The sequence below is a fragment of the Oncorhynchus tshawytscha genome, linkage group LG08, assembly GCF_018296145.1.
Source record: "Oncorhynchus tshawytscha isolate Ot180627B linkage group LG08, Otsh_v2.0, whole genome shotgun sequence".
NCBI classification, from domain to species: Eukaryota; Metazoa; Chordata; class Actinopteri; order Salmoniformes; family Salmonidae; genus Oncorhynchus; species Oncorhynchus tshawytscha.
In genome coordinates, this window is record NC_056436.1 from 69,345,953 (window position 1) to 69,359,319 (window position 13,367).

At 45.4% G+C, this 13,367-nt stretch overlaps 2 protein-coding genes across 2 annotated transcripts in view; one reads left to right on the plus strand and one right to left on the minus strand.

Annotated features, from left to right (window-relative positions):
• LOC112256032 (X-linked interleukin-1 receptor accessory protein-like 2) overlaps window positions 1–13,367 on the minus strand; it is a 424,604-nt gene that overhangs the window by 387,001 nt on the left and 24,236 nt on the right. The gene's annotated exons all lie outside the window — the stretch shown is intronic.
• Window positions 479–1,021, plus strand: LOC121847024 (putative uncharacterized protein FLJ46204). Its single transcript, XM_042326310.1, has one exon. The coding sequence runs from the start codon at window positions 479–481 to the stop codon at window positions 1,019–1,021; it is 543 nt and encodes a 180-aa protein (XP_042182244.1).

Here is a 13,367-nt window from a genome sequence, read left to right on the forward strand (position 1 = left end):
ACACATCTACACAGCTACATAGCAACACAGCTACACAGACAAACAGCAACACAGCCACACAGCTACACAGCCACACAGCCACACTACTACACAGCCACACAGCCACATGGCAACACTGCTACACAGCAACACAGATACTCAGCTACACAGCTACACAGTAACACAGCTACAGTCACACAGCCACATAGCTACACAGCAACACAGCTACACAGCTACACAGCTAAACAGCTACACAGCACCATAGCTACACATTAACACAGCTACACGGCTACACAGCCACACAGCTACACAACCACCGATCTACACAGCTACACAGCAACACAGCTAGTCAGCTACACATTAACACAGCTACACAGCAACATAGCAACACATCTACACAGCACACAACAACACAGCTAAATGCTACACAGCCACACAGCTAAACAGCAAGACAGCAACACACCAACATAGCTACTCAGCTACACAGCTACATAGCAACATGGCTACACAGCAACACAGTTACTCAGCTACACGGCTACACAGCAACACAGCTACTCAGCTACACAGCAACACAGGTAAACAGCTACACAGCACCACAGCTACACAGCTACACATTAACACAGCTACACATTCACACAGCCACCCATCTACACAGCTACACAGCAACACAGCTACACAGCTACTCAGCTACACAGCTACACAGCAATGCAGCTACAGATCTACACAGCACACAACAACACAGCTAAATGGCTACACAGCTGCACAGCAACACACCAACCAAGCTACTCAGCTACACAGCTACACAGCAACAGAGCTACACATCTACACAGCAACACAGCTACTCAGCAACACAGAAACACAGCTACACAGACAAACAGCAACACAGCTACAGAGCTACACAGCCACACAGCTACACAGCCACACAACCACACAGCCACACTACTACACAGCTAAACAGCTACACAGCCACACGGCCACATGGCAACACAGCATCACAGTTACTCAGCTACACAGCTACACAGCTACGCAGCAACACAGCTAAATGCTACACAGCCACACAGCTAAACAGCAACACAGCTGCTCAGCTACACAGTAACACAGCTACACAGCCACACATCTACACAGCAAGACAGCAACACACCAACATGGCTACACAGCAACACAGTTACTCAGCTACACGGCTACACAGCAACACAGCTACTCAGCTACACAGCAACACATGTAAACAGCTACACAGCACCACAGCTACACAGCTACACATTAACACGGCTACACACCCACACATAAACACAGCTACACATTCACACAGCCACCCATCTACACAGCTACACAGATACTCAGCTACACAGCTACACAGTAACACAGCTACACAGTCACACAGTCACATAGCTACACAGCAACACAGCTACACAGCTACACAGCTAAACAGCTACACAGCACCATAGCTACACATTAACACAGCTACACGGCTACACAGCCACACAGCTACACAACCACCGATCTACACAGCTACACAGCAACACAGCTAGTCAGCTACACATTAACACAGCTACACAGCAACATAGCAACACATCTACACAGCACACAACAACACAGCTAAATGCTACACAGCCACACAGCTAAACAGCAACACAGCTGCTCAGCTACACAGTAACACAGCTACACAGCCACACATCTACACAGCAAGACAGCAACACACCAACATAGCTACTCAGCTACACAGCTACATAGCAACATGGCTACACAGCAACACAGTTACTCAGCTACACGGCTACACAGCAACACAGCTACTCAGCTACACAGCAACACAGGTAAACAGCTACACAGCACCACAGCTACACAGCTACACATTAACACGGCTACACACCCACACATAAACACAGCTACACATTCACACAGCCACCCATCTACACAGCTACACAGCAACACAGCTACACAGCTACTCAGCTACACAGCTACACAGCAATGCAGCTACAGATCTACACAGCACACAACAACACAGCTAAATGGCTACACAGCTGCACAGCAACACACCAACCAAGCTACTCAGCTACACAGCTACACAGCAACAGAGCTACACATCTACACAGCAACACAGCTACTCAGCAACACAGAAACACAGCTACACAGACAAACAGCAACACAGCTACAGAGCTACACAGCCACACAGCTACACAGCCACACAACCACACAGCCACACTACTACACAGCTAAACAGCTACACAGCCACACGGCCACATGGCAACACAGCATCACAGTTACTCAGCTACACAGCTACACAGCTACGCAGCAACACAGCTACACAGTTACACAGCCACCCAGCAACACAGCTACACAGCCACAGATCCACACATCAACACAGCCACACAGCTACTCAGCTACACAGCTACAGAACAACACAGCTAAACAGCTACACAGCAACACAGCTACACAGTTACAAAGCTACACAGCTAAACATTAACACAGCAACACAGGCACACAGCACCACAGATACACAGCTATCCAGTGACAAAGCAACCCAGCTACACAGCTACACCACCACACAGCTACACATCTACACAGCTACACAGCCACACAGCTACTCAGCTACACAGCAACACAGCTGCACAGCTGCACAGCTGCACAGCTACACAGCAACTCTTTAAACACAGCTACACAGCCACACACCTACACAGCAACACAGCTACACAGCCACAAAGGAACACCGATACAGCCACCAGGCCATCAGTGGAGCAGCCCACTCCATCTGACAGGACTCAATCACTCCAAAGTCACTCCACTGACTGGGCCTCGGTGAGAGGGAAAATACATCACTAAGTGTTGAGTAACACATCCCTCCAGTAACACATACCTCCAGTAACACATACCTCCAGTAACACATACCACATCCCTCCAGTAACACATCTCTCCAGTAACACTCCCTCCAGTAACACATACCTTCAGCAACACATCCCTCCAGTAACATTCCCTCCAGTAACACACCCCTCCAGTAACACATACCTCCAGTAACACATACCTCCAGTAACACATCCCTCCAGTAACACATAACACCACCCTCCAGTAACACATCCCTCCAGTAACACATCCCTGCAGTAACACATACAACAACCCTCCAGTAACACAACCCTCCAGTAACACAACCCTCCAGTAACACATCCCTCCAGTAACACAACCCTCCAGTAACACAACCCTCCAGTAACACAACCCTCCAGTAACACAACCCTCCAGTAACACAACCCTCCAGTAACACAACCCTCCAGTAACACATCCCTCCAGTAACACATCCCTCCAGTAACACATCCCTCCAGTAACACATCCCTCCAGTAACACATGCCTCCAGTAACACATGCCTCCAGTAACACATCCCTCCAGTAACACATCCCTCCAGTAACACATACCTCCAGTAATACATCCCTCCACATAGACGTGTAAGTCCCAACCTGGTGGGATTCTTGCAGAAGTGAAACGGTTGTAAAGAGCCATTCAGAAAGTAAACAACATCCAGGTCTAACCTGTGTGACACTGCATGGCCATTACATACTGATCTGTTTAACCCACGCAAACCCCAATGTTGTGACATACAGTCATACTCTATACACAGAGTGTGTTGGCTGGTTGGCACACTGTGTCTGATCATGGATGCTCAAACACCTGTTCAGCAGTTCATTACTCACCATATATCACGGTTACAGCACCATTTAAGAGTTATAAAAGACAGCAGGCAGAAAGCAGCTGAGTGGCTTGTTCATTGGATCCTTTGCATTGATTCTGGCCATTTCTCACCTTCCCCGTTGTTACAGGGATACAGAGCTAGGCCACAATTAACCCTGCACCTGCACCCATTCAACACTATACAATAGTGGTGCACGAAAAAATGGGATCTTTTCTAAAGCACAGGTGAAGCTTTTATTCTACAGATTCCAAAATCACGTCCTTACTTTAAAGGGGCAATCTGCGGTTCAAACCAATATAATTTAGTTAAAAAATGGATGTACCAATCACACATTTCCCTTTAAAAAAAAGAAACAATTGTAATGCTTATCTGTGTGAAATTTATAGGTTTACTAATAATGTCGTTTTTAAATAACTAATTGACTGACATAGGTTCAATTATTTGAATTCCATTTCCTTCATTTTTTTCTGTGTGCTTGATGCTCAGTTTTTTGTAGCGATAAATCAGATCAAGTCCAAACAATATTCGACATAGTTTAGCGCAGACAACCTGATAATTAACTACAATGACCATGATGCATTGCTCGCCCGCTTACTTCTCTGGTCTGTGTGGAGCAGACATGGAAACCTTGTTGATGGAGACAGAGAGAACACGCGAGAGGGTTAGAAAGCAAATGTTGGGGCCTCCCAAGGCACTGTGCCACTACAGATTCTGGGTTCGAGTCCAGGCTCTGTCGCAGCCGGCCATGACCGGGAGACCCATGGTGCGGCACACAATTGGCCCAGCATCGTCCGGGTTGGGGGAGGGTTTGGCTGGCAGGGATGTCCTTGTCCCATCATGAACTAGCGACTCCTGTGGCGGGCCGGGTGCAGTGCACGCTGACATGTTCGCCAGGTGTACGGTGTTTCCTCCGACCCATTGGTGTGGCTGACTTACGGGTTAAGTGGGCATTGTGTCAAAAAGCAGTGCAGCTTGTTTCGGAAGACGCGCGGCTCTCGACCTTCGCTTCTCCCGAGTCCATACGGGAGTTGCAGTGATGAGACAAGACTGTAATTACCAATTGGATTCCATGTAAAAAATACATTTTATATAAAAAATAAAATAAAACACCATTTGAAATTTTGCGACATTTGGACCTAATACATGTGGTGGGTCACATATATTGGACAAAAACGGACTAATGTAACTAAGGCTGGGAATGTCAAAACAATCAATCTAGCAAAGGGCAATGATCAAAGGTCAGTCATAACGTGGCTAATAGGCTACTGTATCTCTGTATATAGCTTTTTATTTAGCAAGCTAAAAACACATACTAAGTTGCATGAACTCACTCTGTGTGCAATAATAGTGTTTTGCATGATCTCTGTACCCCAAACATACAATTATCTGTATGGTCCATCAGTCAAACAGTGAATTTCAAACACAGATTCACTACAAAGTCACTACAAAGATACAGGCATCCTTCCTAACTCAGTTGCCGAAGAGGAAGGAAACTGCTCAGGGATTTCACCATGAGCCCAATGGTGACTTTAAAACAGTTCGAAATGAATGGCTGTGACAGGAGAAAACTGAGTATGAACAACAATATTGTAGTTACGCCACAATACTAACCTAATTGACAGAGTGAAAAGAAGGATACCTGTACAGAATAAACATTTGCATGCATCCTGTTTGCAACAAGGCACTAAAGTAAAGCAATTAACTTTTTGTCTTGAATACAAAGTGTTATATTTCGGGAAAATCCAATTCAACACATTACTGAGTACCATATTTTCAAGCATAGTGGTGGATGCATCATGTTATGGGTATGCGTGTAATCATTAAGGACTGGAGAGTATTTCAGGATAAAAAATAAATGGAAGGGAGCTAAGCACAGGGAAAATCCTAGAGGAAACCTGGTTCAGTCTGCTTTCCACCAGACATTGGGAGATGAATTCACCTTTCAGCAAGACAATAACCTAAATCACAAGACCAAATCTGCACTGAAATTGCTTACCAATAAGACAGTGAATGTTATTGAGTGGCCAAGTTACAGTTTTGACCTAAATCTACTTGAAAATCTATCGCAAGACCTGAAAATGGGTGTCTAGCAATGATCAAAAACCAATTTGACAGAGCTTGAAGAGTTGCGAAAATAATAATGGGCAAATGCTGTACAATCCAGGCATGGAAAGTTCTTAGAGACAAACCCAGAAAGACTCACAGCTGTAATAGCTGCCAAAGGTGCTTTTACAAAGTATTGACTCGGGGGTTATTTCAGTATTTCATGTTCAATAAACTTGGAAAAATATCTAAAAACATGTTTTCACTTGTCATTACGAGGTGTTGTGTGTAGATGGGTGACAAAAAATATATATTTAATCCATTTTGTATTCAGGCTGTAGCACAACAAAATGTGGAATAAGTCAATAAGTCATATTTGTATATCACACAAGCGTTATAGTGATCCCTACTGCCCCCATAACAAGATATGTGAGTGGTGAAACACACAGCCCACACAGCCCCCTTTTTCTCCTCTCTCATCTCTCTCTCGTCTCTGTCTCCACCACCATCAGTAGCAAGCCCTGTCACTGCTGGCTCGCATCAGATCCCTTATTAAAACCATGCCATGTAATGTGATTGCCTTCATGAGGAGCTGAACAATCACAATCCTAAACAAACATTACCCAATGAAATATTATTTTGTTAAATTGTATTGAGAAAACCATTTAAGATACATTTTTGGGATGGTCTCAACTCAATGTGATCTCATCCAAATCAAGCACATTAACCAAAATCAACTTCTGTCAGGCAGTTGAATTATCAAACTATATATTGTCTGAAAACATTCACAGACTTTACTAGAACTACTTATAGAATGCCTGGAAATGACAAGAGTGCTACAAAATGATAGTACGCTGAAAAAGCATGTAATATTTGTACAACCATCCTAACAGTCATATATAAAAGTACTCCAACACAAATACTGGCACACTGTGTTTCACCTGTAAAAAGTGTTAAGAAAAGTTTTCTAGGCCGACACGGAGTCTAACAACTCAAATGGAACTGGCCTATTTCCAGTTCTTCCTATTAGAATTCAAATGGGCTTTTGCAACAACCAAGAGGTTCAAAGGGGGTTTATACACTCCAACTTCTGCTAATGTGGCTCATCAAATATTTATTTAAAGCTTCCGTAAAAGTACCTTTTTAAAAAAAATTAATAACGCTGAACATATCAAATCCTTTTGAGAAAATCAACTGAAGAAGGTACAAAGAAAAGTGTTTCCAAGAATAGGCATCAACAATATTCAAAAGTAATATCTCAATACCAACAGAACTGGAACATTCTAACATAGGAACCCTGGAATATTGTCAAGTATAATGAATGTCAGTAAGATTTTCCATATACTAAATCCGATGTTTTATTCATCAGAACAACTCTAATTCCCTCTATCATATGTGATAATACCTGTTTAATTCTGGTCACATACCTGGTTTAGTTCACTTTTTTGTGTTACAAAGTCCGGTGTTACAAAGTCCTGTGTTACAAAGCCCTGTGTTACAAAGCCCTGTGTTACAAAGTCCTGTGTTACAAAGTCCTGTGTTACAAAGCCCTGTGTTACAAAGCCCTGTGTTACAAAGCCCTGTGTTACAAAGCCCTGTGTTACAAAGCCCTGTGTTACAAAGCCTGTGTTACAAAGCCCTGTGTTACAAAGCCCTGTGTTACAAAGCCCGGTGTTACAAAGCCCGGTGTTACAAAGCCCGGTGTTACAAAGCCCGGTGTTACAAAGCCCGGTGTTACAAAGCCCTGTTACAAAGTTTACAAAGCCCTGTGTTACAAAGCCCTGTGTTACAAAGCCCTGTGTTACAAAGCCCTGTGTTACAAAGCCTGTGTTACAAAGCCCTGTGTTACAAAGCCCTGTGTTACAAAGTCCTGTGTTACAAAGCCCTGTGTTACAAAGCCCTGTGTTACAAAGCCCAAAGCCCTGTGTTACAAAGTCCTGTGTTACAAAGCCCTGTGTTACAAAGCCCTGTGTTACAAAGCCCTGTGTTACAAAGTCCTGTGTTACAAAGTCCTGTGTTACAAAGTCCTGTGTTACAAAGTCCTGTGTTACAAAGCCCTGTGTTACAAAGCCCTGTGTTACAAAGTCCTGTGTTACAAAGTCCTGTGTTACAAAGTCCTGTGTTAAAAGCCCTGTGTTACAAAGTCCTGTGTTACAAAGCCCTGTGTTACAAAGCCCTGTGTTACAAAGCCCTGTGTTACAAAGCCCTGTGTTACAAAGCCCTGTGTTACAAAGCCCTGTGTAACAAAGTCCTGACCTCAGTTTGGATAATGTATTCAACATCATGCCAGTCTTTAGACCTTGCATGTAGCCTGGACTGACGGGTATACAGCCAAGGATAAAAGCAGCTGCCTGGTTGATGAATTTCAGCTGGGCTGAATACAAAACCATCCCAGATAACTCCTGTTATTTTGTCTCAATTAAATAAGACTTGGCTGAAGTTCTCAGGCAGAGCCAACATTGTCATGGAGCGGTGACAAAGGACTGCCATAAATATGTTTCGCAGTTTTGTTTATTAATATTCACCTCATAATTGAATCATCATCGTATCAATACCTGGTTGATAAATCTATAGCAGAGGCCAGCTAGGGAGAGGTTGTGAATAGTGGGAGAAGTGTGGGTAAAGTGGTGGATGAGCTAGTGATGTACAGACAGCTTGTTCTGTAATCGATCTGTTGGTTGGTTTGTGACATAATAACACCTTAATAATAACGTCCACTGTGCTAACAAAAAACATCTGAGAATTCACCCTACTGCAGTGAGGAGCTGTCCACCCCTCTGGTGCTGAAAGCTGCAACAGCCTGCTTGACCACAAACTCTTGTATGTCCCATTTTATGACAATGAATATGTGCACAATTGAATGGTGCTAAACCCTAGCATGCATATAAACACACACTGCTTTACAATGTTTAGGAAAAATCAATACTGAAAGTATGGCTAAGGGGAGCTGATTCACTACATTGAAATGTATCTAGCACACACACACACACACACACACACACACACACACACACACACACACACACACACACACACACACACACACACACACACACACACACACACACACACACACACACACACACACACACACACACACACAGTCTGGTGCATCTATGTCAAGACCTGAATGTGGTTTGCTGCAGGTAATATGTGACATTTGGACAAACATTGATCTACTGGTGCACCCCAAGAGAGCTCTTGAGAAGCTGTAAGAAGAAATAACAAGGCCGCTTTCCTGCTGTTACCATTTATACTGGCTATGCTGTGCGTTTCAGAGCTACAGGAGGCACACGAGATCACATTGTGCCTTTTTTTCAAGAGAAGTGAACATTTGTAACATGTAGAGTTAGGCCAAATCCAAATCACTGCTCACGAGGAGGTGTGTTTATGAAGGGATGAGGGTCCATATGCGAACCCCCACCTCTCCTATCAAGCCCAGCCACAGAAGGTTAAGCACTTGCCTTAACAAGATGACTAATAATGTGTGTCAGATAATTTCCCTCATACAGCCAGAGGACTGGAGAACATATGCTCCAACCTCTGTCTCTTTGCCAGAACATTTCATCCTCCTTTGACTCTATATCACAGCAGTAACTAGCTAACACTCCTCCTCCTCAGCCTTTAGACAAAGCAGTAATCTGGGGGAGCTGTGGAGAAGAGGGGAGAGAGGAAAGAGAGAAGAGGGAGGAGAGAGACAGGAGAGAGGAGAGGGAGGAGAGAGACAGGAGAGAGGAAAGAGAGGAGGGAGAGGAAAGATAGAAGGGAGAGGACAGAGGGGAGGGAGAGGAAAGAGAGAAGAGGGGAGAGAGGAGAGAGAGGAGAGAGAGGAAGGAGAGGAAAGAGAAAAGGGAGAGAAGAGAGAGGAGCGAGGAAAGAGAAGAGGAGAGAAAGGAGAAATAGGAGAGAGAGAAGAGAGAGTGAAGAAAGAAAGGAGAAGAGAGAGAGGAGAGTGAGAGCAGAGAGAGGAGAGGAGAGAGGAGAAAGATGATAGACAGAGAGAGAAGAGAGGAGAGGAGAGGAGAGGAGAGGAGAGGAGAGGAGAGAGAGAGGAGAGGAGAGGAGAGAGAAGAGAAGAGAAGAGAAGAGAAGAGAAGAGAAGAGAAGAGAAGAGAAGAGAAGAGAAGAGAAGAGAAGAGAAGAGAAGAGAAGAGAAGAGAAGAGATGAAGAGAAGAGGTAGAGAAGAGAAGGGAGAAAAGAGGAGGGAGAGGAAAGAGAAAAGGGAGAGGAGAGAGAGGAGCAAGGAAAGAGAAGAGAAGAGAAAGGAGAAATAGCAGGGAGAGGAGAGAGAGGAGCAAGGAAAGAGAAGAGAAGAGAAAGGAGAAATAGCAGAGAGAGAAGAGAGAGTGAAGAAAGAAAGGAGAGAGAGGAGAGAGGAGAATGAGACAGAGAGAGAGGAGAGGAAAGATGATAGACAGAGAGAGAGGAGAGGAGAGGAGAGGAGAGGAGGAGAGGAGAGGAGAGGAGAGGAGGAGAGAGGAGAGAGAGAGAGGAGAGGAGAGGAGAGGAGAGGAGAGGAGAGGAGAGGAGAGGAGAGGAGAGTGAGGAGAGAGATGAGAGGGTAGAGAAGAGAGGAGAAAGAGGAGAGAGGAGAAAGAGGAGAGAGGAGAAAGAGAAGAAAGGAGAGAGAAGAGAGGAGAGAGGAGAAAGAGGAGAGAGGAGAAAGAGAAGAAAGGAGAGAGAAGAGAGGGGAGAGGAGAAAGAGAGGATAGACAGCGTAGCATGGGCAGTATTCACAGCTGCAGCATCCGCAGTAGCATCACTCTGCCCCTCTGAATGGGCTGACCTGCCCATGACCATCCCAGGATAGCAGTGTCATTGGCCCTGGGCTGAGGGGGCTACTGGAGGTAGAGAACTATGTCACAGCAATTAGCAGCTGCTGAACAACCCTGGAGTGAACGAACGCCGTTATTAGCATGGCATACATCAACACGCACATACAGACGTCATAATCTACTGAGCTCAGTCACTTCAGATACAGCCTACTCTCAGTTTAATATTCACAAGAGCAATGAAATGCAGTAATGGAATCATCTGAGAAGGAGGGAATAAGGAGAGAAAATATACAGAAAGCATACAAAGAGGTTACGAGCAAACACACCCCATGTTGTAGTGATTGGTATAGATATAAGGTGCGCATCATGAATTCCGATGGCATTCCATTCCACATCACATAAGAGTTAAATTACAGAGTTTTGTACGATAATCTGACTGGGGAGAAATAGATTTTTTTGCGCTGGCCACAGTGAACCCAGTCCCAGCAATGCCTGCTCACACACATAGGGGAAAATCAATGCCTGCTCACACACTTAGGGGAAAATCAATGCCTGCCCACACACATAGGGGAAATCAATGCCTGCTCACACACATAGGGGAAATCAATGCCTGCTCACACACATAGGGGAAATCAATGCCTGCTCACACACATAGGGGAAAATCAATGCCTGCTCACACACATAGGGAAAATCAATGCCTGCTCACACACATAGGGGAAAATCAATGCCTGCTCACACACATAGGGGAAATCAATGCCTGCTCACACACATAGGGGAAAATCAATGCCTGCTCACACACATAGGGGAAAATCAATGCCTGCTCACACACATAGGGGAAAATCAATGCCTGCTCACACACATAGGGGAAAATCAATGCCTGCTCACACACATAGGGGAAAATCAATGCCTGCTCACACACATAGGGGAAAATCAATGCCTGCTCACACACATAGGGGAAACATCAATGCCTGCTCACACACATAGGGGAAATCAATGCCTGCTCACACACATAGGGGAAAATCAATGCCTGCTCACACACATAGGGGAAAATCAATGCCTGCTCACACACATAGGGGAAAATCAATGCCTGCTCACACACATAGGGGAAATCAATGCCTGCTCACACACATAGGGGAAAATCAATGCCTGCTCACACACATAGGGGACATCAATCCTGCTCACACACATAGGGGACCTGCTCACACACATAGGGGAAAATCAATGCAATAGCCTGCTCACACACATAGGGGAAAATCAATGCCTGCTCACACCCATAGGGGAAATCAATGCCTGCTCACACACATAGGGGAAATCAATCAATGCCTGCTCACACACATAGGGGAAAATCAATGCCTGCTCACACACATAGGGGAACATCAATGCCTGCTCACACACATAGGGGAAATCAATGCCTGCTCACACACATAGGGGAAATCAATGCCTGCTACACACATAGGGGAAAAAGGGGACATCAATGCCTGCTCACACACATAGGGGACATCAATGCCTGCTCACACACATAGGGGACATCAATGCTCACACACATAGGGGAAATCAATACCTCACACACATAGGGGAAATCAATGCCTGCTCACACACATAGGGGACATCAATGCCTGCTCACACACATAGGGGACATCAATGCCTGCTCACACACATAGGGGAAAATCAATGCCTGCTCACACACATAGGGGAAAATCAATGCCTGCTCACACACATAGGGGAAAATCAATGCCTGCTCACACACATAGGGGAAAATCAATGCCTGCTCACACACATAGGGGAAATCAATGCCTGCTCACACACATAGGGGACAAAATCAATAGGGGACCTGCTCACACACATAGGGGAAAATCAATGCCTGCTCACACACATAGGGGAAAAATCACATGCCTGCTCACACACATAGGGGAAAATCAATGCCTGCTCACACACATAGGGGAAAATCAATGCCTGCTCACACACATAGGGGACATCAATGCCTGCTCACACACATAGGGGAAAAATCAATGCCTGCTCACACACATAGGGGACATCAATGCCTGCTCACACACATAGGGGACATCAATGCCTGCTCACACACATAGGGGACATCAATGCCTGCTCACACACATAGGGGACATCAATGCCTGCTCACACACATAGGGGACATCAATGCCTGCTCACACACATAGGGGACATCAATACCTGCTCACACACATAGGGGACATCAATGCCTGCTCACACACATAGGGGGAACATCAATGCCTGCTCACACACATAGGGGACATCAATGCCTGCTCACACACATAGGGGACATCAATAGGGGACATCAATACCTGCTCACACACATAGGGGACATCAATACCTGCTCACACACATAGGGGACATCAATGCCTGCTCACACACATAGGGGACATCAATGCCTGCTCACACACATAGGGGACATCAATGCCTGCTCACACACATAGGGGACATCAATACCTGCTCACACACATAGGGGACATCAATGCCTGCTCACACACATAGGGGACATCAATGCCTGCTCACACACATAGGGGACATCAATGCCTGCCACACACATAGGGGACATCAATACCTCACACACATAGGGGACATCAATGCCTGCTCACACACATAGGGGACATCAATGCCTGCTCACACACATAGGGGACATCAATGCCTGCTCACACACATAGGGGACATCAATGCCTGCTCACACACATAGGGGACATCAATGCCTGCTCACACACATAGGGGACATCAATGCCTGCTCACACACATAGGGGACATCAATGCCTGCTCACACATAGGGACATCAATGCCTGCTCACACACATAGGGGACATCAATGCCTGCTCACACACATAGGGGACATCAATGCCTGCTCACACACATAGGGGACATCAATGCCTGCT